This window comes from Prinia subflava, chromosome Z, assembly GCF_021018805.1.
Source record: "Prinia subflava isolate CZ2003 ecotype Zambia chromosome Z, Cam_Psub_1.2, whole genome shotgun sequence".
NCBI lineage: Eukaryota > Metazoa > Chordata > Aves > Passeriformes > Cisticolidae > Prinia > Prinia subflava.
This window is the reverse complement of record NC_086283.1, coordinates 18290006-18317079: the sequence shown is the minus strand read 5'-3', so window position 1 is coordinate 18317079 and position 27074 is coordinate 18290006. Positions and strand designations below refer to the sequence as shown.

Genomic DNA, 27074 nt, shown 5'->3' with positions numbered 1-27074 from the left:
AGCCAATTTAGTTCAGAGGTTCAAAAGTTCTTCAGGTTGCTGGAGTATCACAGGAATGAAGTGAAGCATTTCCACAGGATTTTCCTTTGCCACTGGAACATGAGTCAAATTCAAGCCTAGAGAATAAAGAAAAAGGTGGATTCTCTTGGAGCTGTCAACTGTAGAAAAACTGAATAAAAAGTAGCTACAAGGGTGGTTTGTTGTGGGTTTTCTTTTTTCCTCTTTGCAGCTAAAGATCCACTGGATAATATAATATCTCTTTAATATTTGGGACTCTTCTGAAGAAGAAACATTTTTTAGATTTTTTTAATCCTTTAGTCCATTGAAAGTAAACACAAATTTTGATTGTCCTTGAGGACAACTGCAACCTGATCAGACACCAAACACAAAAGGATCAGGCTCTTATCAAATAGTGATTAATCAGTTGCCTGGAGCAAGATGCCATGTTGTTCTTTTCCATTTGTGCTCTTTAACTTGCTGTCTCACACTCTCTGTCAAGTAACCTATAATGTTTTCAGGCTGTCACTTTCTGAATGTTTGTTTGTGTTGGTGGCAGAGGCTTTAAAAACATCCACCAAATCTGTCATGCATATATTTGTAAATGGACCTCAATGTCCTTTCAAGCTGATTGTACTGTGGAAGTTGTATGAGATATTCTCCTCAGCACCAGATGGGAAAAATTCCTTTTTTCTTACCCAGTTTTTAAATGGTTTAGATTTTGGGTTTTTTGTGGGCTTCCTTTTCATGCAGGTGGTCTTAAAGATGAATGAGTATAAAAAAAAAAACAAAGTTGTTTTGGAAGCAGGAAAAGGGATTTTTGGGTGTAGTTGTATGAAATGCAGAGGGGCTGTTTTGTGCAGATGTTTTCTTACCTGGTAGACAGTTTTATCAGTGGTGACTGCTTCCCTCACATTTCTGTAAATGAATTTTTTTGAATAAGGAATTAAATCGTAATGTACATTAGAAATGTAATTAGAGAAAAAAGGTTGTACTCCAGTTTCAGGCAGTGTTTAAGCAGGTGAGAGTAACTCATCAGGTGGCAGAACGAGAGATGGGTTTGGTAAAACACCAGTGAAATAAATTATCGTTTTGTATCAACACTGGTATTGATTGATGGCTTCTGTGTGACCTGCGGTGCAACATCCACAAAGTGAAAATCTCCTCAAAATGAAGAGACACATGAAATGATCAGGAAACTGAACATTTGTTATTGGTGACCACTACTCTGGGCTTCAAGATTTTGTAAGATTGATGCCCTGAACCAGACAGGACATAGAACATCTGTTATGTTGCCTTCATAAAAAACAAGTTTTACCACAGTGGATTCAGTGTCCTGAGTAGAAATGTACCTGTAATACCTTTCCTTCTTCCTAATATTTGTTTGTTTATAACTTGCTTCAAAGTAAGTTTCAAACTCTGTGACTCAGGAGTGGGGGTTTTTTTGTGACTTTTTTGAAGTGTCCCTAGAATGCAGCAGGTCTTTTGCTACAGTAATACAACTCAATGAATATACAATACATAAATAAATACATAATAAACATCTGATTTACTATGAAATATAGTGCATAGTCAGGCTAAATCCCCAGCTTTCAAACTCATAAATTGAGTTTGTAATTCAGGAGTGGTTTAAAAGAAAGCCTCTATTTATTCATTGTTCTCTCTGGTTATTTGTCTGGGAATACTCTTCATCCCTTCTGCCTAAAAAGTAACAGTTCTTTAATGCAGCCTGAAAGAGAACAGTTTTCAGCTAGCAGGAAGCTGGGAAAAAATAATGAATAATGAGCAAGAAGTATTTTCTTTGGTGAAATTTCCCAAGAGAAGGTACCAAAATGAACCACTGTCCTTATTAACAGGCAATATACAGCAAGTCCTTCCTCCCTGAAATACAAATCTCTTGTAGGCTCTCTCGATTCTCATCTGAGTGTATGCATTCAGCTAGTGCTGAGCAGAGTAGGTTTTAATCATTATCCTGAACAAATCAGGAATTAGGTGTAGACTAGGAGAGGATACAGGTGGTGGAATTCACATAGGAGCAGTAACTCAGCTTTATTTACAAGGGCTTAGTGCTGCTGAAGAAGTACTGTATTTATGATGTAAAACACAAGGATGGCATTTCTCTTAGAAGTTCCCTAAAAGGTGTAAAAAAAACTAATAATAAAAGAAATGAAACTGAGTTCAAGTTTCATGCAGCTGGCTACAACACAACACTGTGTTAGGCAAGTGTAGAAATAACTGCTTAGATGGAGCTGGATTTTGTTCTCACCTAGGTTGTTTCTCTGTTGAGGTGGTTGCCGATGTGGTTGCCAATGTGGATGTCATATTTCAGGGCAAAGATGCCAGTGATTAAGGAATATTTCCAAAAGTTACAGGGGAGAACATGGTCTAGAGGAAACCATGAAGTTAAATTTCCTAATCTTAAAAGGAACAGGATTAAAAAGTTTTCTTTAGAGATTGGTTTTGTTTTCTGTTCAGTGCTGGTAGCAGTGAGTCCAACTGAGAAATGTCATTATTTCCAGACATTATCTTTGGAAGTTTGTAATATTTAAATGAGGATTTTGAATCCTCATTCCACTCTGAAAGCAAAGTATAGTTTGTGATTTTGGCTGAGGCACAACTTAAGCTGTTGAAAAGCTCTTGTGAAGCAGTGACTTCATTACCTGCTCTGAGTGAGTCCCTTGGGGTGGATCCTAAGTCCAGAAGAGACTCTTCCACAGATGATGTGTGCACACTACAGATGCCAACATCTGCACTTAAATATTTCTGAAAAGCTCCTCTATTAGAATGAACCTGACTTCTCTAAAATCTCCACAATCTTGTTTCACATATATAATCTTAGTCTCATAATTCTGTTTGTTTCTATATCCTATTAAGTTAATTTGATAATTGGAATCCGTATTTGTCTTAATTGTGATTTCAGATTGATCATGGCATTATTGCAGCTTCATTTAACATGCCGATGTTGGAGTAAATTACAACTCATTCACTTCCTGAAGTTCATATTTGCTTGCTTAGCACGTTTGTGAAAATCCAAGTAGGCTAATGGAACTGGATAATCCTATCAGAACACAGAGTGAAGCATGAAGTAGAAGGTGGAGGAAACCTCAAGCAAAAAATTGCAGCTGTGTGAGCGTGTCCCTTCAGTGTTGTTTTTTTCACATTTGTTATTTCTTTGCAGTGTAATGCCACACACCCTCTGCAGTGCATCCTTCAACAGTCCACCAACCATGTCTTTCAGAAATTCTGCAAAATCTTTCCAACCCAGGCATTTTTATTGTTATTTAATTACCTATGTCTTTATATACTACCCTGTCTGTAATTCTTACAGTCTCTGTTAAAATCTGTCAAGAATTTCTACCCAGAAACTTTGAAATCTTTCAGCACGTCACATTCAAGGTCCTACTTTTAAAAAGAGTGATTCATTTTTTCTTCTGGATTCAGGCTCTTGTATGAACAGTTCTTTCAGACTTACATTAGAATGAATTTTTGTTTAAAAGTCTAAAGGATTGTGCTTACCTGATGATATGCCAAAACACGGATTTGTCTCTTCCTTGATCTGGAAAGATTGCTTTTGCAACAAAACAACTGGTCTGCCTTGAGCCTTGGTTTCTCTTTTAGGATTGTACCCAAACAACATTTGTTTTTCTGGGGTTTTCAAGTTGAGTGTTTTTTGTAAAGACAATGATCCATGTTTGTTTTTGTGTGCATACTTCAGCTTTGTGTCTCTATCAGGAATAACTTGAATGAGGTGTGTGTGTTTATTCTGCTATCCAAATACTGGTTGAAGAGAGCTGTATAAGCAGTCCCAAACCTGTCCACTCAAGGGCTGTTTAATAATGATTCCAACTGATACAGTCGAGTAATTAAGTGATACCATACAGCTTTTCATTGGTGGTGTTAAATTTGGTTTAGTGAACACTGCAAACCTCTTCTGCCTGGACAGTTTGAAGTGGTTTTGCATGCCAGCAGCAAACCCCTCTCCCTCCCTGCCCAGGCAGCAGCAGCTCCGTTTGCCAAGCCCTTAATCTGGCAAGACCAGGACATTTGTGTCACTGGGGTGTCCCTGCAGTCCCAAACCCCATCCACTCTGCTCACTGCTCCACGGCCACCCAGCAGGAAATTCAATTTGTCTGGCCTCGTTTAATACCAGCTCCTTACATCTCTTTTCCATTATTTTTACAGGGATAACAATGTATTTAAATGTGTTATCCTCCAAGGAACACCCATGAAAGATCCTCCTTTTACATGGAAACTGATTGCTCAGTCTGCTGTGTTTTAACTCTGAATTTGTGTAGATTAACTTCCAGTTAATCTGAGTTTGTCGTTCGTAACGACTTATGACTGAAGAAGATTATTTTGCTGGAACTTCAGCTGACATATTTTGCAGTTGCAAGGCAAATTTGGGGAAGGCCTGAGGGATCACAGGCAGCCCTCATTATTGGTGCATGACCGCTTTGTAGCCAGCTGCATCTTTAATATCCAGGGAGATTTGTGCATTACAGTTTGTTTTCTTTCTTCTTGTTTTTAATAATTTACCTTCGAGAGTCTATTTACAACCGTGTCGATGTGTGAATATGTTTGTCTGTCAAAACTTAAGATATGTACAGAATGCAAGAGCTGCATTAATTTTTTATTTGCTTCTTAAGGAAACCAAGCTGTAAACTGGCAGTGCTGAGTACCAGAGCTGCACTTCAGTGAATCCTAATAAACACAAGGGGGAACATCAAGCTATGTGCTTCTTCAACTAACTCACTTTAAAAGAGATAATATTCCTTGCTGAATCTATTTCTCTGCTAGGAGAGACAATAATTCAGTTTTGGTTTTATTATAACAAAGCAAGCCCACACTCAAACTTTCTCTAACTTTTAATTTGCTGTTGAATTAGCAAAACTGCTTGCCCTTATGCACCATCCAAAATAACAGACGGTCATGAAAAGCACATCAATAGAAGGGTTTTATGCATTTAAATATTTCTGTCTGCTGAGATTCACTCGAAAATTATTTCCCTTTTTGCATGCACTTACACGTTTTCAGAAGACAGCATCCAGATGAGTACTTTTCAAAATATGTTCTAAAGCTGTTGAAAAGGCTTCTATTCTTACCAGAGGATTGCCTCTTTGTCTGATTTATAACTGTTAGATTAGTTTAGTTTTAATTGGAGAATAAATTTAGTTGTGTAGTAGATCCCTATGAGCAGTTCTTTGTCACTGTGTAGAACTGTATTGCAGTAAGAAAACTGCTGATTTTTATTGCCTCTTTTAAAACCAATGCCCATTACAGAGCTCTTTTTTTCAATCTTGAAACTGATCTTTATGTTTTGAGGTAATTTAGCCTGTAAAACTACACAGAAGGGGGATCACTGGCATTTGATAGTTTAAGAAGAACTGTTAATCTGGAATAGCACTGTTCTGTATTAGAAGTAATCCACTGCAACTGAAATGTTTGGAAGAGAAAAGGTCTGGGAGAGTATAAAAGCATGCCATGAGAGAGAAAAATAACCCTTTGCAGTAGAACTGTAGAAAATGAAACTGAAATAGTTGATATAATTCAGGCAGAGCAAATGCTGTAGAAACCACTGCACACCAGAGTCAAAATTCTCTTTATTTACATTAATCATCAGTCAGTTTTGAGAAAATGTGATCAAATTTGTTAGCAATATCAATTCAACTATAAAGTCTGTTTATAAATACAGATGAATATAGATTTATTTTGTTTTCTGCTCTGACTTTGATAACAGGTGGGAGTATGTTCTTGCCAATGATTTATTTCCAGCTTTCATCTCACTCTGACTAAATGTATAGCAGTAAATGACATAAAAAATTCGGAATCATTGAGAGTCCAACTGCCTGATGGAGGGTAATAACAAGCAAGTCCATTCCAGGTGGTATATGGATGTAGATAGATAAAAAGGGGTACTCTCACACAGAGTTAGCAGTATTTGTTATCTTGCTGTTCTTCAAGAAGATTAAACCTTTATTGGTTTTTGAATGGCTTTTTGGTGGGGTTTTTTTGGGGTTTTTTTTTGTATCACCATTGGTATCCATTGTATTTTATGAAGCGCAGTCTGAATTTCCACAGAATCTTCCTTCAGATACAACTTACACAGTTTGGCTCAAAGAGAATTTCTAGATAAAATCACTTTAGAGCTTGTTTAGTTCAGTCTGCTGTAGATTTCCAGGTAGAAAATGTGACAGAATCTGTGATCCAGTGACTAATGGCTAGTGAGGTACCAGTGCAACCATGACATTTCCATATTTGCTTTCTCTCCTAAGACTAGAGGCATTTCCTTCCATTATAGCCTGGGAAGCTGCAGTAAAATAAAATCTCTGAACGTGCAGCAACAGAACTGTCCAAAACCAAAAGGGATAAGAGATTGGGTTTGTCTTCTAGTTCTGTTTTTTTCTGAATGAAAAGGTGTTTCTGGTGCAGATGGCTCTATGATGGGGCAGTGAGCACAGTTCTTGGTGCAGTTTGAAGTGAGCACCTGGTGTCCAGAGTTCTCTGCAAAACGGGAGTGAAATGTGGTGTTTGACCTCAGGAAACTCCTGCAATGGCACACTGAAACATGCTGGCCTTTGCTTGAATGAATTTTCTATATTTCGAAGCGTTTGGGAGTCTTGGATTTTTAATTTACTGGTTTGTATAACCTGTTAGCTCAGAGACCTTTTAGTCATAATATAAAAATACAACTATTTTCCATTTCTTCTCCTGTGTTTTCTTTATTTTAGTCATCCAGACTGGCTATTTCAACAAAAATTTTTGATGAATCATATTTGAATTCTAGCACGTGACTTTCAGCTACTCGTAATTGACTTTCCATCATAGTGCAAACCTGGCTTCCTCTCCACTCGTCCCTCCTAAGAGCATTGCACAGGTTTAAGGTAGACTTGCAGTCTTAATAGCGAAAAACACAAACATGTTGCTGCTGAAAAAACTTGTTTTTTTCCTTCAGCATAAATGCAAAGCTATTTCAGTTTTCATTGCTCTGATCAATAATGCTCGTATGTACAAGTAATGTGGTACATTATTGTTCCCTCCAAGATTTCTGAGGTTGCTCTAAGTATGGGTCAAGTCCCTTGTGTTTTTCTCTTCTCATTTCATGTAAACACAGTGTCTGTGCAAACCAGATAATTTTGGCTTTCCTCAGACACTCATACTCATTTCCTCCAATGCAGGAGGCATTAAAAGAAAACAACAAAAGAAGAGAATTGGAGGAGAAAACCAAGAGAGCCAAGCTGGCCAAGGAGAAGGCTGAGCGTGAGAGGCTGGAGAGACAGAAGAAGAAGCAGCAGTTGATTGATATGAACAAAGGTAAGGCAGCATTTTTAGCTGAGAGATTATCATTTAAAAAGGCAAAAACAAGTCAGGAGTAATAAACTGAAGGCTATTTTCTGATCAATATGAGAAATACTTGATGGCAGTTCTGAAAGCCAAAGAAAATTTGCCTTCCAAAATGGAAAATTCTGTATTGTTTCAGCCTACCTGGTCCTGTCATTCCATTTCTGCCACTTAATGTGTGTACTGTTCTTTCAAGGCATTTTCTTGTGAATTATTGACTTTTTTTTGCATTTGTAGTACTTAATTGATTTTTTTTTCTTGGATTGACTTCCAAGAAGAAGTGTCTTCCTTGCTTTGTTGTTAATTTCATTCTGTAAACATCTCTATAATCAGGGTATTGTGGCAATTAATGTCTTTGTCTTTGGGCTTGGGGGGCTGTGTTAGAATGGATGTTCTCCCAGTAGTCCTGTTAGGAACTGGAAAATCTCTTTGAGCTTGGAGCCTGAGTACAGAGTGACATTTCAGCACGATAAAAAGCAATGTGTTGATCTTGTCAGCTGGGAGAATAGTGTATTTCACATGAGACCTCTCTGACAGAGAGGAAGATAAGAAAACAGAAGGAATGGGGTGGGCTTGATATTGATGCTATGCAGATTTCCAGAAGGTTGTAAAATAGAGGATTTATTCTTTACCTGACTCCAGAAGACAAGTAGAGGTAAAACTGGATTTAGCCAAGAGATTACTTGTAGTTTTTTGTTCAATTTCTATGAGTTTGTGTTAATCTGCTACTCTGACCCAGCAATAAAAACACCTGTCCTTGTTATCCATTCAACAGGGAAAAATGCCGCAATGGTACCACAAATCCTGTTATCTTTGGTCTTGCTTGAACTGGCACCGACACTGCGTGGAATATTCTATTCTTTTCTTGTAGATGACAGACTTTGTTAACAGATCATTTAAAGATGAGTCTAATTTCAGTATAGCTATAAACAAAAATGTATTTTACAAAATGTAAAATTTAAACACAGGGGATTCGTAAATACATTTTCTTTCCTTTGTGAAGTTGAACTAGTGAAGGTTTCTAATGAGACTTTCCTAACCCATTCTTTCAGCATATGATTAATGTTTCTTTAATATCTGCTACCTGCCAAAAATGTCCATGGGAATATGGACAGACACTTTTCTGTGAGTAAAAACCAGCTAAATATCCCTCCAGTCTTCCTCCCTCTGCCAGAGTGCTGGAGAGAGTTTATTTGAACTACCACTCGAGACAATGCAAGCCAGAATGTTTTGTGAGCTGTTGAAAAGCATGGAAAGCTCACTTGGATGCTACTGTCAGTGACTTGGGCTGTGGTTAAGGGCTACAGCTCTCAGTTTGAACAAGTTTTACAAGTTTACAACTTGTAAAATTGCCTTAGCTCAGTCCTGAGAGCACACCTTTCTTTTTCTGCATCCCTTCACTTTTCAAGCAGGTGAGAGAACACCTCTCAGCAGTGGCACAGATGCCTCACTACACTGACAGCATTTTGCTTTCCATCATGAAAATCTTTTCCTACTAAATGATACAACTCAAGTTTAATTTTGCATTGTAGTCCTCTCTTAATGAAAATGCAAATATATTAATGTTATTACATGGCCCAGTGCACCAAACTGCTGTTTAAATAACTAATGTTTGTAAACTTGTGACACAAAGTTAGTTTAATACTTCTAAAATATTTTTTCTGGTTTGTAAATATTTTAAAATATCCATTTCACATATTACAACCCTGCTGCTGTGGTAGGAGGAGGGCTAAACCTCCATCCCCACTGGATTCCATGACATTGATAGTCAATTGACTGTTTTTGCCAAATAACTTTTTTTTTCTTGATGCAGACACTTCTGTGTGCTCATTGCTGCTTATATAAGTAGTTTGTAAATTTGTCTAAGTGAATGTGACACAGCAGACTTAGAGGAAAGAGGCAGATGTCCTCTCAAGCTGTCACTTTGACAAGGTGATTTTCACCCAAAGGCTCATTTTAACCTCACCCTTTCTCAGTTTTTTCTCTGGATCTCCCCAAGTCAAATTTGATCTCAGTGCTGCAGCCTTTGAGGTCAAAGAGGTTGAGTTCCTGCATTTTCCAGTTTCTTGTGTAGTTCTATAATAAGTATTTTTCTTGTTTTCTGACTCTTCAGTGACCACCAAAAAGTAGTCACTTATTAACCTAATCCAGATTAGGTTAGTTATAATTAGTTAACTTAAAATTAATTTGCTTCTTGAGGTAACTTGTAGAAAACCATACTGTGGCCAGAATCAAGAATTGTTCTGAATATTGCCTAGTGATGAAGTAAGTCAGACCACTCAGTTTGGTGGTTTTGTGCTTTGTGTAACTGAGCTGCCACATAAACATTACTTGTAAACTGATGAAAAACCTGCTGAACATTCTAAAACATTTAAAGATGCCTGCAAAAATACAAAAAAAAAGCTCTATAAAAATAAATATTCCAAAACGTTATCAAGATTGTTAGGATTAGGTGAAAAGTGCAGGTTTCCTGGTAAGGCACAGAAAAGTTTGTGCCTTATGCACATACCTACAGATCTGAAGTTTCACACTTCAAATTATGAACTATTCTTTCTCCACTTAGTAGATGAATTTGGAGGAGAAGCCTTCCATGACTTTTATCTGATTCAACATCTGCAAGATTCTTGCAGCATTGCTTCTGTGTGTATGTCTGAAGTAGAGGAGAAAAAGAATTGGAGAATTCAGCTTCCTGGGAGCTGCAAAGTGTCTAACAGCAATTCTGATGCAAATGTTATTTAATCAGAAACAGTTTTGCTCTTCATTATATCTGATTACTGTGGCAATTAAAATCACCTTTAACCACCAGTGTTCAGATAAAAGATAGAACGAGCTTCCTCAGTCCCAATTAGGATTGAATTAATTGTTTTGAAGACATATTAACATTCTCCCCTAATGAAGATAATGCAAGTGAAGCTCTATGCTGGAAGTTGATGGATATTCCTGCTTTCCCTTTCCAAGTACCCCCATATAAGATTTCATGTGCTTTTAATTCAGGCTGGTGTGTTCTAGTGTGAGCAGGAGTTCTGCTGTGTTTCCTCAAGTGTTTCATTTCACTGGTGCAGGATATCATTCCAGAGGTTGCTTTTGCTGCAGTTTTGTAATGATTCTGTGCTTTTCTGCTTGGTTTGTCTTCCTTCCACGTCCTTTGGCATAAACAGAAATCCATATGAAGCTTATTATGAGTTACATGTGGTTTTGTAAATGTCTTTTTGAATTTCTGTATTGGCTGGTGACTGCATGGGGTACCTGGAGTGGTGAAACTTGGGTCTTATTTACATTTTAAAGATGATTAGTTTGTGGTGCTGTGGTGATGTCAATGAGGCCAATGTTCAAATTCCTTTGGGAAGTCATTATTTTTCATATTGATGTCGATGGTCTGTTTGAATATGCTGCACACCTCCTGAAACCTGATAGTCACAGAACAAAAAAATAGATTGAGCTTTGCATTATGCTTAAAGGTGAGCATCTAGTGCACCAGGATGAGGTTTTGAGTTTTCCCCTTCAAAGTAATTCTGCAGGAACTCCTAAAAAACTTTGAGATCTGCTTGTGCAAGAGTTTAAAGCTGCCTTGAGAATGGGGTGAGTGTCAGAATTCCTGAACTGCTGCTAAATGGGTCAAAAACAGCTCAAGGGAAATGCAAATAGATATGAGTATGGACAGGAAGTTAGAAAGAAATTACATCTTGAAAATGAATCTCACCTTTAAATGTTTTGCTCTGGAAAAATTTGGGTTTGATAATAACGATGGCCCATATGGTACCTTCTTATTGAGTTTATCAGGTGGAAAAATTGTTTGAATGACCAGTCTGTGATTGGGATAATTGCAGGGAAGAAAGAACAATTGGATTCTTTTCTCTTAAAAGTAGGTTTCTTGGGGACTATTTACTGAACGGTAACTAGTAGTAACTTTGGGGAGTTTTCTAAGCAAATTCAGCTTTTCCTTAGAGAAATTGTATTTGTGTTTCAAAAAGTAGGTACTGTTAGTAATTTTGAAAGTAGCCCTAATTTTGTTTATCTCAGTGTAATTGCTGTATAACAGCTTATATTTTATAGAACTTACAGTGCTTAAAAGCATTTCAGAAATATTTATTGATCAGCTTTAGCATAAGGCTGGTTCAGGAATCAGGTGTGATGGGACGAGGTGCAGAAAAACCCTTGGCTCTGTGTAAGGGCTGCTCAGTGATAAGAAAAAAAACCCCTGATTTATCAACACTGTTTCTAGTTCCAAAACACAGCCCCTTACCAGCTGCTGTGAAGAAAATTAACTCTATCTATCCCAGTCAAAACCATCACCAATATTAAAAAAAAGTCATCAAGAATGTGTAAGAACTCCCCTTTCCTCAAAATATGTTCCCAAAACTCCTTTTTTCCTAAAGAGTTTGAGTAGTTGTTCAATTATAAGGAACTTCTAAAAGGAAATTATTAATGATAAAAGCACTGATGATTTTGTTCTGCCTTATGTATCTGCTCATCACAGAAATTAAAAGTAGCTCAGCACTGTAGCTTAAATGTAACCTTGAAACTGCAGCAGAACTTTATTTACAGGTGTAATTAGTGAGGTATCACATGGGATTTTTGGGGTTGGTGGGGTTTTTTGGTTTTTTGGAGGGTTGTGGAGTTTTTTTGTTTGGGTTTTTTGTTTGTTTTTGTGAGCTGCACAATCTTTTCCTTCCCCCGTAGAGGCAGTCTCTTCCCATTTGTTCCAGAAAATTCACATTACAACCTATTTTAGGTGTGGTCCTTTCAGGAAGAGATGCCAGGGGCATCTCAATGAAGCCACAGCAGACCTTGACCATTGGGACATTTTGTCCAAATAAATAAAAAAATATGCATTTCAAACATTGTTTTCAATAGCCTGCCTGTACAACAAGGCACCTTTTTTTTTTTTTTTTTTTTACTTCTCTTAATTTATTTAAGCTTGAGGTCAGGTTATCATAAACAATATTCTTAATTGGTGTGTAATCAAGGGTTTGCCTTGTTTTGTAAACTGACACGAGCTAGGGGTTCACTTCTCAGTCACACTGTCCTAACTTGTTCTCCTTTAATTAAAAAGTAAATAAGAGTCACGAGACTGCTGCAAACTGCAGAGGAGGACTGCTTCCTGGAGATATTTATTATGCATGCAAAATGAATTTAGCAAATGAATAAAATGCAAATATATGAGGAGAACACAAAAACACGCTTTCCCAAAGACATTGAAAGCTGACCTTTTAAAGTGAATATATTGCAATTAAAAATTCTAGTACTGGTTATGAATAAAAAGTCTTGTTTAAAAGTTTCTACAGGATACACATTAGACTTTGAAAAGTGCTTAAAAGTTCAAAGCAAAAAGGGTAGTGCAAGATGTGAATGGAAGCACAATTTTAAAACTCTTTGGAGCAGCAGGAGGCAGTGTGTATTACCTAATGTGGTATTTGACTGGACTTTTCCAGTAAGGGCCGAGATTTATGAAACATTTCCTGGAAAATTCCTGTAAACCTTTGCCCAACTGGCTGTGCAATATCTAGACTTCTTAGTCGCTTAGATCAGTTTGCAATCAGTATATTTGTGAGTACAAGATGTTTTGCAAATGCATGTGAAAAATATTAGAAAAAAAAATGTGCCAGCAAAATATGTGGGTACTGCTGCAGTAATCAGTGCAAACAGCAAAAAGGGAGGGGAGCAAAACAGTCCAGAAACAAGAGCTGTGGATCTGAGGAAAGCAGATTTATTGGAGGTGGATCATGCTCGGCTGAGCTATGGGGTTTCATGTGAAGAGCAATTTCTGTAGTCCCAAGTTATTCCAGTAGCTGGCACCTTGTGAAATACCATCCTTAAGTTGGATTTAGAATCCTTTTGGTCAATATTGCTGCCTGACAGATCTCACCTAAAGCTCAGAAAGAGACCCCAGCATGGGCAGATTTGATTGCCAGGATATTTGCAGTGGCAGTCTCAATGTTGTGCCGCTCTTCTCAGCAGTGCCAGCCCTTGGGAAGGTTTCTGTCAGGATGAGTTTGCTCTGCTGGGACTGCCCAGGTTCCAAAGCACAGGGGGAACTTGTGTTACATCCTTACAGTGGCTGCTTTCTTCAGTCTAAAGAAATTGCGCTGCCTCGGGCAATTCATGTTGGAATCCACTCCCCTGGTTAGATGAAAGGTGTATCCAGTTGTAATTTCTCTTCTGTGAGCGCTGTAATCAAGCTGGTGCACCACTGCTGTTGGAAACACAGGATCCTGCTGTTCTATCAGGCTGACTCGTTGTTTCTTTGGTCACCTCTCGAGACTGGAACTCTTGGGCATTCCCTGTGGAAGGGCTCCTGGCTGGCCTGTGAAGTTACACATGCTCATTCAGTTATTTCAGCTGATTTTATTATTCCAAATCTTCTGTTGGGTGTTCCCAGCAGTGCAAGGAGCAATAATGTTGTTCTATGGAAGAATAAAGTTATTTTCATCTTTTTTATTATTATCATTAAAAGTGGCCCAAATCTGTTGGGTAGCACTGGTCTAAACCCTGAGACCTGCAGGATCACAAGTATTTCTGGAGCCTCCTAAAAATACCCCCACACAGTCTGGATCTCAAAAGCTGCAATAGAATTAGTGTCAGATCTAATTTAAAACAAATGGGGCTCATAGTTAACACATCAATTAATGATTGAGAATCCTTTAGCCTTTACAGTCCTCTTTAATACCTGTAGTGAATCTGGCTCTTTGCTAAGGCAAATCAAAGTAAATTAAGTAAACTGCCAATTTTTTTTTTTTTTTTGCATGTGTCCACACATTTGGTTTTTCTTAAATGCTTGGGGCCAACTTGGAGAAGAAACAATGAGGAAGAAAATTATTTGTTCCAGATGAAACTCCTGTCCTTGTGTACAATGAAAGATTTATAAAAGAGAAGTAATGATTATGTATTTTATTTCTGCTGACAGAAATGTTGGAAATAAGTTTTCAGTTTTCAAACTTCTGGCAATTTCTGTCTTTGTTTCTTATTTGTGTCTATAAATTGCTGTGGGTGCCATAAAAAAAGACAAATGGAGGAGGTAGCTGGTACTGTGTGAGGAACTGCAGTAGGAACGATTGGGAAAGACTGAAATTTCTGTTGAATTTTATTTATCAATTTTAATCAAGGCTCCCTGGAAATGCAGTTCTTTGTCCGGTTCCCACTTAACCACCTGAAGACTTTGATTAAGATGCACTGCTGAGATCAAACCTTGCATGAATTTTACTTTGAGGAGTTAAAAATCTCATCATTCTGTCCTACAGCTTCCTTAATAATGTGTTTTATGTTGTATATTCTGGCATTCCAAAACCAGGCTGGGTTTTGGCAGTTGCAGTAATTAGCAGGTAGAGCAGCTCGCTCAGCAAAAAAGTGGAAGGCTGCATAAACATTCATGAAGTATTGAAGGATTTTTGTCTTTTTTAATAAACTGCCAACTCTTACTTTTAATGAAGATCGAAGAATATTGTAATTTTTCTACACATTAAATATTCTAAGATATTAACTAGTTCTGGGTCTGCAGTCACTGCCTTTAAATGTTTCAGACCAACTTGATGTGTATTAATTTGGACAAAGTGTATTCACAGACCTTTGATTTTGAAGGTAAATTTATTACAGAGCCAACAACAAATCAATGAATAAGCATGGGTAGGATAAGAAGCACAAAGAAAAACAATTATGCTGTATAGTTTAGAGAAAATTCTGGCCTTGCATGTGAGTGGGAATTGAGAGAGGCTAATTTGCTTATTTGTTTTGCAGGAGCTCAGTTTTTTAAGGCTTTTAGATGGAATGTAAATAAAACTGGTATTTCAGTCCTGTGCTGGTTCCTGCACTTGCTGTGCTCCCTTTCCTCTTACGTGGGAGAGAACTCTGTGGATGTGTTGTGTTGTGTATATAGAATGGTTTAAGTTAGATTGATGTATAATTTAAAGGTTTTAAGTAGTTGTTCTCATGACCAGAATGTAGAAATTCGAACCAGGTATTGTTTTAGGTGTGCTCTTACATCAGGTCATTTATTGAGTCTAATAAATCTGAATGTAGAACAGAACCAGGACAGAACAGCTTATTCATTAATAGGCTGGTTTTAAACTTGAGCATTTGAGAGCTTGAATGTGCATTTAACCTCCTACACCGTGTGTGACTCAGAAGTTTTTTACCACAATGTAATATTTTTGTATAAAGTAATGATCTTGCCATTCCCAGATGGGGAAATTTATATTAGTTTGGAGTCTGAGAGATGTGGATGACATGTCCACCTACCTGCTGACTCTAACCTATGTTTTAGTTTTGGGTCATAACACAGATACGGAAACAGAAAGAGGCATTCATCAATAGTTTTGTAACCTTGCAGTTCTTTGACCTCTATTTCTTACGCTGCTGAATGCTGCTATCAACTGTTATTAAAAGACTGAAATGCAAAGGAATGTAAAGACTCAAATATATAAAAAGAAGAAATTTTTCTACCCAGATTTCCATAATGCACCATAAAATCCAGCCATTTAAAGGCTGCAAGTTAGCTTGGATATGAAAAAAGCAAAATAAAAATTTTAGCAGAAGTAAAATTCAGCTGTTAAGAAATGTTATACCATTGACTTCCACTGCATGATTATCCCCTCTTCATTCTTTCCTTATGTCACCTGAAGACCATCCATGCTATTGATTGTATAGATAATTTTTCTCAAAGATTTAGTGAATCATGAAGTCAGGAGGCAGCATAGAAAATATTTTCTCTGTGCTGCAGTATTGAACTTTATGCTGTTCAGTATCATCAGATGCATTGATTAGATTGACCTGTTTCCACTTCAGAAAAGCCTTCAGATATCCTAGCAGCAAAGCAGCCATCACTCAGCAGCAGCTGCCTATCTGCATGCTGAAGCTGTCATCAATAATGCACAGGATAACATCTCCAAGTTGAAAGAACAGTAGGATTGGCATCAGTTTTGCCTAATGGAGCATCACCCTCAAAGCAAGTAGTGCTACCTGCACTGCCAGCAGCCTTGCACTGAAATATTGCTGTCTCTTATTTGGCAGTGTTATAGAAATGTGACAACACTTTGACTTCTATTTCTTTCTAAAGTCTGCTCTCAGTTGTGCTGATTTAATTTTCTTTTCCTGCTGCTCTCAGAGGGTGATGAGACAGGAGTGATGGACAGTCTGCTGGAGGCCTTGCAGTCAGGAGCAGCTTTCAGAGACCGCAGGAAACGAACACCGCGAGCACAAGGTAAGAGAATTTCTGCAAAATCTGGGTTATGAACCAAGCAGGCAGAAGCTGTTTGGCAAAGATTTGCCAGCAGTTTTCACTGGAAACCATTGGGCTGCTGTTGGGGATTGAGCTCCTGTGAAAGCCCAGCACAGTCTGTGAGACCACGGATTTTTAACCTGCAGCTCTGTCTCCAGGTTACTGTGTGCTCTAAGGGCTCCTGTTGTGTTTGAAATGATTTTTAAACATCCATGCACTAGGTGTGCTTAATTCTTACAATTTAAAGTATAATGAATTTTTTGTACGTGGTGCCATGAGGACTATTAGCTTCTTAACAAATAAGACTTTGAGTGCTCAGTTGATCATCCTTTCCAAGCACTGCTCTAGGGTGCGTTCTGCTTTGATAGGAATTTGCAGTATTTGGAATCTTAAAAGTTAAAATAAATTAAAATAGCTTTGTTTTCCTGATGAAGACAAAAGTATTTGACTGAACTTTGTCCAGTTTATTGAGTAATTTATTCTTCCTACAAAGCTGGTTTTGAGAAAATTTGAGAAGTTAATCAGTGGCAGCATTTCCTTCATTCACTTCTCTGCTTGTGATATTCAAATGGCACACAGTTTGTGAAATGCATTTACTCTGCTTTTATTTTTCATCAAAGCTCATGGTAACTGTGTTTTGCAATTTTTCATTTGAGACTTGTCTTACAGTAAAAAATGCAGTCTTAAAAATCTACAGTTCAAGTTATTTTGCATAAAAGCTTGGTTTGGATATGTTTGGCAAAAGAGAGTCATAAATAAGCCATGTTTATCCACCTGATCCTGAGTGAGCTGGGGTTAGGTTCATATTGGATGGTGACTTTTTAGACAAACAGAAGAGTAAAGGCAAATTCTATTACTCTCTTTAATAGCAAAGGTAGTGCATAATTATTTTGAATTTGCCAAATGCATGATCTTATAAAAAAATAAAAATAAGTGCCTTGATTTGTTCATTCTGTGAAGTCAATTCTGCTACAGTTCCAGTATCATTCTTAATTCAGGGCTTGTTTCTGCTCTCAGATCAGACATGAAAGAATTCCTCGATCAAAACTTGGTTTGTTCCTTATCTTGAGAAATATCATTTTGAGAGATGCTTTATCTGTATAGTGACTTGAGGAGACATTTGTCACCAAGTGTGACAAAGCAAAGCTTCCCAAGGACCAGAGGAGATTGCACAAAATCTGCTGCAGCTGAGAAAACTGAGAAGATCACTGAACCTGGGTCAAAACCAGGGACTCCTCAGCAAAACTAGAGGACAGAGCTAATTAAAAATCCCTTTGACTGATCTTCTGGTTTATGTAGTTACTTTGACTTCTGTGTTTGGAATTTCACTGAGTCAGGTGATATTCCAGTGGGGCCTGGCTTTTAAATTTAAGGAGCTGATTAACTTTGGAGAACTCACTGTGAGAAAAGGACTGGTTCTTCCACTTCCAAACTCTGGCCAACTGTAAGTGCTCTATAAAAGAAGGCGGCCATCAGGTAAAATTTTCAGACATAGCTAAAAATTGAGAATAGGAGGCAAAAAATGTTAATCCCAGTCAAATATCTCATTTAAACTTCCGTGTAAATTTTCTCATATGGTTTAGAAACATACGTGACACCTAGTTAGTAACTTATCTACACACCGCAAGGTGCCTGAAAATGTGGCTGTGACATTTCTGAGCAGTGAACTACAGCATGAAAAACCTGGCACCACATTTACAAACTTCCACATCTCTCCTTCCAAAACAGAAGTAACAATGACAGGTTCCCTCTTTGGTGCCACTCTGTCCTGCAGACTTCCAGCCAGTGAGATTAGAATAAACAATTAACTCTATGCCTCCCTGTCGTTCAGTGGAAGGGGGGAAAAGGGAATAAAAGGCATGAAAGAAGAGATTGGGGGATTTCTGGACTTGTTGGGTATTGTGGTTGTGATTGGCAATTGTACAGCAAATGGAATAATTCTGTCTATGCACAGTGCAGAAGTTTGCTGTACATTATTACAGCTGAACTCCTCTGGAATCAGCTTGGGTTTGGGACACTCATGGAAAAAAAAAAAGTGCTGTCATTTCCAAAGTTAGACTGGTTCAGCAAAGTTTTGGGTTTGGACTTGTCTTGGTTACACATTATGGTTTGAGAGGAAAATGTATTGTTTTCTATTTGGATGCAGATCTCATTTTTCTGTGCCTCTTGTGGTTGTCATTTAGCAAGGAGAAAAAACTTCTGTTTGCTTACTTTTTGTACTTTTGCTAATTACTTGGTAACAGGTGGCCCCTACAGAAAGGCAAATACCCCACCTCCAAACCCCTAGAAACCCCACAAAGAAAATGCCCCTCAAATCATTCAGCAGTACACTAAGTTCACTTCTGTACATTTTTTGTGTATATGCTCTAGATCTTTTTCCTTGCGTACTCTATTTGCATCTTCTCATGGTGAAAATTAAAACCAGAGAGTTTTCACACCCTCACATTGGCTGCAACCAGAAGATCGTGGAAATTTAGCTTTTGTTGTGTTCTCTTCCAGTGGTTACACTGGAAAGGAAATTTAACTCAAAAGGAACAAACTGTAGTGTCACTACTAGTGGCATTTTTGATCAGTTTTGCTCAAACCCTGCAACTCTGCAAAAAAAAAAAAAAGGTGTTCCCTGCTGGCTTTAAGTGAGTGTGTTGGGAGCGATTAATTAATTTGGATAATAGAGCTCCAATGCTCCAATTACTACAGGCTTACCAGCCCAAAAAAGTGTCATTCCACCTCTTCAATTTCCTTTTTTTACAGGGGTTGCTGCTATACCTTGTAAACTATTTGTGCTTACATGGTTATGTCTTTAAAATATTTCTGGTCAGATTCAGACTGGAGAAGAGGTGGAGAAGAGAGGGGAGTGGTGCTCTGTTCCTTTAGAACACAAGGTGACTGCTCAACATTGCAGTACTCCTGCTGGGCAGAAATCAAATAGTGACATGTCCAGACAGGTTCAGAAAAATAAAACCCATTTCAGATATGTTTAAGTGCATTATGTTTGTTTGCTAAGCCTAAAAATGAAAGGCCATGTTTTAATGGGTCGCATTACAACCCCAGACTTTTCCAGTAAAAATGGTTTTGTTATCAGGTCATGGAAGTAATAATAATAAATTCCTGCCTCCCTCCTCTAGTTTTACATTTCGTTCTATTTTTATGTGTTCTTTCTTCTGTAGACCTCTCAATGTGCAAAAGCATTGTCTGGTTTCTCTCTCCTGAGCTCATTATTCCACCTTTATTGTTTCTAGCCATTGGATTTTAGGGAGAGAGATTGTCCTTTCAGTGGGTTGTTTTGCTTACAGAGCCTATAAAATAATAATTAGAAGTCAGTTTCTAGAAATGTTGGTTCCTCTTCCAAAGATACACTTGCATTTTGCAAGTTTGCCAATATTGGTATAATAAAGAACAGTGTTGGGTGGCATTTATCACAGGGTGCTGTTAAAATCTGAGTCCAGGACTACTGCTGCACAATAATCCCTGCCCTTTTTCCTGGCCCTGGGGTGTGAAATTATTAAAAGACGACCAATTCAGGAATAATTCTTTCTCTAAATTAGCTTAAGCAAATTTCTGCACAGAGCTAACTATTCTAATAAGGTTCTTTCTGTTAAGTTTCTAAGTGTTTTTTGCCATGGAATTTAATTTCTTTAAGAAATGGTAATAACCAGTGCCCTCTGCCATATATGCAAACTCTGGCAACCTCCCTGGTGCTCTGGGCCATTGTTTCTGTGGGCTCTTATTGCTGGGAATGCAGTGCTGCAAGGGACATGGATGAAGGTTCTGCTTTAGATCTCAGTGAATTCCTTGAGGATTTCCTGTGCTTTCTTAGCACACTTTTTGGATTAGTTTTTAGTTCCTGCATTGAAGTCAAATCAGTTGCTGCTCTGTCATTATTTCCATACTAAGAGTACACCTTGAGAGTGCAAGGGAGTCAACGAACCTCCCTGGTTCAGTCTCAGCATCTGATTTGTGTCTTTGGTGGGAGCCATCTGAAGAGCTTCCACTCCTTGTTTAACTTTTGCTAGAGAAAAAGGAGTTGTGGTAATGGAGTGCTCCTAGCTTTTAATGATTTTTGATAATTTTCATATGATTTAGATGTTTTAATTTAAAATATGAGTTTGTTTAAGTAGGTGGATATTTTAGACTGCATCAGAATTCTAATAAAAGCTTATCACTTTAGGAATATTTCTGTCTTCTGCTTGGAGATACAGCTGTGCTTTTAAAGACTCACTCTTGCTTGTCTACCTTGCTAGACTAATTTACTGTTTGTCCTGATTATACTAAATAAAATCTGGAGGGTGAGTTGGGTTTCTGGGTGCACAATCCTCATTTACCTGAACCAGTTTAAATAAAAACCTTCGGTCAAGGCAGATTTGCCTTCCTGAAAGCATTGTCAGTCATTCTGGATGTGACAATTGTCTAAATAAAGTGGGTTTTGATATGCTTGCATCTTTGAATTGGTGAGAGTATCATAAATGTTAAAATGCAACAAGGTGGGAGGTGCACTGAATTTGTGCTCAGTAAAATGTCTTTTAGAGGAACAGATCCTCAACATTAAATACCTGTTATGAAGTTGGAAATGTCCATAATGGACTATAAAATTCAGTCTCCAGTTTAAAAATCAGTTTGTTTTCTAAACCTCTTCATCTTTTCAAACATTTTGACTTTTAGGAGCTGAGTATTTAAAAGCATGTTTGCTATTCAGTTGTGTAATGAAGGATTTTTGCTTACAGTCAGGTCTCGTGGACTAAGGAGACCCACAGATGATCCAAGTGCTGCAAAATTACCACATCTGTAATAGCAAGAGCTAAACAAGATCTCCAGTAATAAATTTACTCATTTTGCTATCATGGCGTTATTGTAGATTTAAGTTTGCTTTTACTTCTAAATATAAATATGGGTACCATTCAAATCATATCTCAGCAAATTACCTGAGTCCTAAGAGCTCCATAAACAGTCCCAAAGCTGTTTAAAAATAGGTATTTGTGGTATAATCTATTTTTACTGTGTCTGCATTTTGTCTTATGGCTTTTGTAATTAAAGGAATAGGTAGATAATACATTTTCCTGATAGCCTGGCATGAAAGAAACGGCTTTAATATGTGGAGATTTTACTTGACCAGAGGTAGGTGTCTGCCCATGACAGGAGGTTGGAAATAGATGATTTTTAGGGTCCCTTGCAGCCCAAACCTGAATTTTATGAGTTTTCAGAGGAGTTTTCCTTACAAGCGGGATGGAGGAGAAGGGGACAAAAACGCACTAAAGAGGCTTTGGCCTCCACCTTGCTCAGAATTCTCCAGGTTTTTAGATGAACACCTCATTCCTTTGAGCAGGCAAGGAGGGAGGAGGCTCTAGAAACACCTCAGGACCACAGACTGGACAGACAGAAAGATATTTGCATAATTGCTTTTACCTCTTTTGGTCTGTTACACTTCTCTGAAGCAAGTGCTGGAGATTGATTTGTTGTCTTTAAAATTGATTTGCTGATCTTGGTATGCAGGAGATTGTTCACATGTTGGCCTAGAGCATGTCAAGTGTTTATAAATGTTTGGTGAACTCAACAGACACAGAGCAATGGGATTGTGAGCTCCGGACTCTGTATCTATTGCTGCTGCTTTCTCTAAACCTAAGTTGTTATTTGCCATTTAATGTATTCTTATTTCCCAATACAAGAATGTTACCTGAACAAAAGAAAATGCGCCATCAAATGGCAAAGCCATGTGCATCTTCTGCTAAATGTCCTTCAGAAAGTTGTTGTGCTATGTAATTGTAACTAATTATGTCTGAGGTTGTTTTTTATCTAAAGCTTTTAATTACTTACAGGCTAAAGAGAGTTCTGTACCCCTTGTTTTATTAGTGTGCTTCAGAGTGCATTTCAGTGCTTTACAGGGAAAGTTTTCCCTGTAAAGTTCCAGAATATTTTTCAAGTTTCAGCATTTTTAAAAACCAGCACGCTGTTATTTTAGTCATTGAATTGCCCTAAGATCCAAAAATAGGAAATTCTAAAATTTTATGGCTTTTGAAGTAAAAACCCACTGTCCACAAATGATAATGGGAGTTCCACTGAGGATTTTTCTGCAGCCTCATGGCATTTGCAGGTTGTACCACAGAACATCTGAGCTTGTGCCAGACAGGTGCAGAACTGCGCCAGTTGCTCGAGACCTTGAAATCGAGTCATATTTAATTTTAAATTTTCATACATATTTGTGTTTATTTGTATTTATTTCTTTAAAGTTGTTTTGGTCTGTGTGATCAGAGGACTCTACAGGGGCCCAGAACAGTTCTAGAGTCACACACAGTATTTGTTATGGAGCTTCTTTCTCTTAGAGCTAATTTTGCACAGTTACCTCTGAACCTCCTAAAAGCCCTTACAAATTCAGAAGCCACTTTGAATGTCTTGTGTTGTGAAATAGATTTTTAGAAATAAAACAAAGAACCAGGGAATTCTTCACAGTAAGCAGCCTATCAAAAAGAGTGATCCAGCAGGAGACTGCTGAGGTCACGCAGGAAGATTTTATTCAAGCTGAAAGTCACTCACCATTCTGAATTTATTTATTTCTTAATTCACACTGAATCTGAAAACTCTTCTGTTTTAATGAGCTATGTCCTGCTAGATGGGAAGGCCTCCATTTCGAGATTGATAGCTTAGTTTTGGCTGCATCTTTATGCAGTAGCTGAAGTTAGAGGAACTTCTTTTAACATGCAGAAAAAGGATATTCACGCATTCATTTACCAACTACATGAGTAGTAATGAACGATATGCAAGGCTAACTTAATTTGCATTTGGCCATTTGAATTTTCTTTGTCAGTGCTGACACTGTTATCATGCAATTATTGTGAAACACTTCTATTTGAAAAATTTTCCCCCGCAGTACTGTTTACTGAGGTAAAGCACATTGGCTTTTAATATTTTAATATATATACATAATGAATGGAAAGGAAAGAGATGAAAATCACTGTTGCAGTGCATGACTTGGGAGGGGATTAATTGAAGTGACATTAGGTCCAAATGGTTATTTTGTAGATAGTGAGGGTTTCTGTTCCATCCTGTTCTGGGCACACGGTGTAGAATTGAGTCCCCCAACCTCAGCATGGAGCCACTGGCCCAGAGTTCTTAATTGTGGCTGTCATCTGAACTGTAAGAACTCAATTAGTTTCCTTCCTGAAAAGACAATATTTACCCTATGGGTTATGACGTAACAGAGCAAACCATGAAACTTCTCATTTTTTTGTTGCATTAGCAGGAGAAAATTAGATTCTCTGTTCAGCACACCCAAGATAACAATGCTCCAGCAGTTCCAGACTGCTGATAACATCTTAGTTATGTCATTCTGTAAGAGGCCAGCATTACAGTTGCCTCAAGTAATTTTATTTTCCTGATGTTTTTAGTTTAATGATCTGTAAGAGGACAAGTTAAAGATCTAACACAGGTGTGCAGTGGCAAAGGGACAGGGCAAGGCCAGCAGTGCTTTTGGAGAAGCTCTGCAGAGGAGGACACCACGTGTGGAATGGACAATGCAACCTGCATTCTGTGCTTAAACTTCTGTTATTATGGTGCTCATCAGAGGTGTGCTACCCAAAACCAGGGTTTGATCTTTGTAGTTTATTACAAGTGGAAAAGTTTTGTGGTATAGATTTTGTAGTATCACCTCGTCCTCAATTTGATTCCTCTAGGAATTTGGGAGGAGATCATTGTAGGGAGCTGGTTTGTATATTGGCAGGTTGTTTGCCGATTTTATACTGTGATTTTTTTAGCATCTTTCTACAAAGCATCTCTGGCCATTTATTCACCATGTATTGGGTTTAAAAGACTGCAGGCCTGACTTTGCCTGACAAGGCACTTAGTCAGGGTGTATTTAGTGTTGTGCTGCAGGCAAGTTGGAATTTCAGGAGCCATGTTGAGACCTGGTCAATCACCATTTCAAACCCAGTTTCCTGTTGGTATCTCTGTTGCATTCCTGAAATTGCAGCACAGGTGGTTCATCTAATTATTGCACATTATTCCCTCAACATAATGCAGCTGAGCTGGTACATTTGTAATGTACGTAGTTCCAGAATTGCTTTCACTTCCTGAACACTGTCCATGCTGGCTAATTGTAGGACATTTGCACTGATAGGTTGTTTCAGTTTCAATGCTATTATAATCTAAAGGGTTCTGCAATTAGGGCGAAGTTATTTTTAATGGTGACTAAAACCAGATGTAAGATACTGATGATGTAGATTAATAATAATGCTGATAGTCTTGTATTTTGAGGAACTAGATTCAAATCCTAGATTTGCCTTTATTCTGTGAAAACCAGACACCAGCCTTAAAAGAGCTGGTTTTATTTAGCCATCCTCAAAACACACTGCAGAAGTGAATCTTTGAGATGATTTGTGTCTCATTAGAAGATCTCTGCATGTTACACACCTGATTTCTCTTTTGGAGGAAAAAGTGATATAATAGGCTTTGATATAAGATTTTGTAAGAACATTATCACTAATACATCTATTAGTGTGTGCATTAGCTCATCTCCTTTACCCTCTCGTGAAAGTACATAATGTCATAATATTGTTATTTAAAATCTATATACACACTGTACAGTGCCTTCCAGATGGAAGTCTAAAAATAACAAAAATAATAGAGTTCTTCCTTAGATCTGCATTGCATTCCCTTCTCATTTTCTCTGTGATTTCTGCATTTTTTTTCTTCCATTTTTTCTTGCATTGGGTATTCCTTCTATTGGTGAAGAAGATTCTATTTAAATAATTATAAGGCGAGTATATAAAATTTTACAACACTGTCTATGTGTCTGTAATTCCATGAATATATTACTAGAGTGGAATGTCAGCCTTTCTGCATTTTTCCCTGCAAATTTAAATTACAAATTAAAATAGACATACCACATTGAAATAGGGAAAATGTTCAGTCATTGTGAGGATGATTTTTTTTTTTCATTTTAAAGGGAACACGTTTCTAAAATAACATAATGGGAAAAAAAGCCATTATTGCCAGTATTCCCTAAGGAGAGGGAGAGATAATTCAGCTTGGAGGGCCCCAGCATTTTCTGTTCTGTGATCAGGTTCCATTGTCAGCTTATCTGGCTGAGAGCTCTGTAAGAATTATGTCCAAACACAATGGGATGGAGGACCCAAAAGGACCCACATGACAAGAGAGAAAGGTCTCAGTGGGTATTTAAATGCTGAGGTGTTTGCAAAATTTGGTGACTCAGAGGACAAAGCCAGCCCTGCAGGGGCTGAGCTGCAGTGCCTGACCACAGGCATTCAAGCAAGGGCTTAAGGCTTTTCTGCTTCTCCCTCCCATGATACAATTTCATCCTCCAGTTCAGTCTACATGGAATTCTACAGAGTTCTGCAGACCTTGGACAGCACCTCCCCAGCCTGAGGTGCAATTCCTCTGAAACAGGCTTTGTGTTCCACTGCCTTGTCTGGTCTTTGACTGTTCCATCCTTTCCCCTCCTGTCCAACCAAGAAGGGCTTTAGCACAAATGCAATTCCAGCAAACTGCTAAAGCTGCTTTATACAGGTTCATCCATCTCTCCCTAAATTCCCCCTCCTCGGTGCTACAGAACTTCCTAATTCTTTAGCAACACGTTTAAGTTTAAGGACAACTCAGAAATTGATTCGTATCTGTTCACTTAGATGATGAGCTTCTTTAAAACAAAATCATGATTGTCTTCAGTGAAGAGATATCTTTTCTTGAAACGTGCATTCCTTAGTAATAGTTTTTCTATTATTTCAACAGAAGGTAAATATTCAGAAGATTCCATAAACATCATTCCAGCTTCCTTCTGAGTGATTAACCGTCAGAAGGAAAAAAGAAAGTTCTGGTAAATCTCCCTTTTAGGTTTACACTCTGGTAAAGTAGATTTAAAAATAAAATAAGCTTTTGTCTAAACCATCTTGTAGTGAACAGATTTTACAAGTAAAGAAATTGCCAGTCATCTTTATGTCTGACAGGAATGATAAAGTATTTTTTCAGGAGAGAATTATCAGATATAGGTGGGGTTTTTGGTAGTTTTTTGGGTGGTTTCTCTCGCTTTGGTTGTTTTTGTAAGGAAATGAATAATTTCCAGATTGTTGATTCAACATCTTGCTGGATTTTAATCAGCCCCCAGTAATGATGGAATTTGCTGTTGTTCTCAGACTCAAATTCTGCTCCATGAAGTCATAAGGACCTTTTGGGTCCTCCATCCCATTGTGTTTTGGACATAATTCTTACAGAGCTCTCAGCCAGGTAAGCTGACAATGGAACCTGATCACAGAACAGAAAATGCTGGGGCCCTCCAAGCTGAATTATCTCTCCCACTCCTTAGAGAATACTGGCAATAATGGCTTTTTTTTCCTGTTATGTTATTTTAGAAACATGTTCCCTTTAAAATGAAAAAAATCATCCTCACAATGCACACCTGTATAGATTTGAGGGAAAAATATCCTGAAAGGCTTCAGTACACCATGGTCTCTTGGGGTTTTTGTTAGTCATCCAGAAGGGCAGAAAGGCTGTGGGTTTTTGCATTTCCCAGGAACATTTAATGTTCAGA

At 37.9% G+C, this 27074-nt stretch overlaps 1 protein-coding gene across 1 annotated transcript in view; it reads left to right on the top strand.

Moving 5' to 3' along the window:
- Nucleotides 1-27074, top strand: part of DIAPH2 (diaphanous related formin 2) — a 170964-nt gene that overhangs the window by 102059 nt on the left and 41831 nt on the right. Inside the window, exons 26-27 of the mRNA XM_063423750.1 lie at nucleotides 7173-7308; nucleotides 16433-16528. Of these exons, the coding sequence (XP_063279820.1) occupies nucleotides 7173-7308; nucleotides 16433-16528 (232 nt within the window). The remainder of the gene's footprint in view (nucleotides 1-7172; nucleotides 7309-16432; nucleotides 16529-27074) is intronic.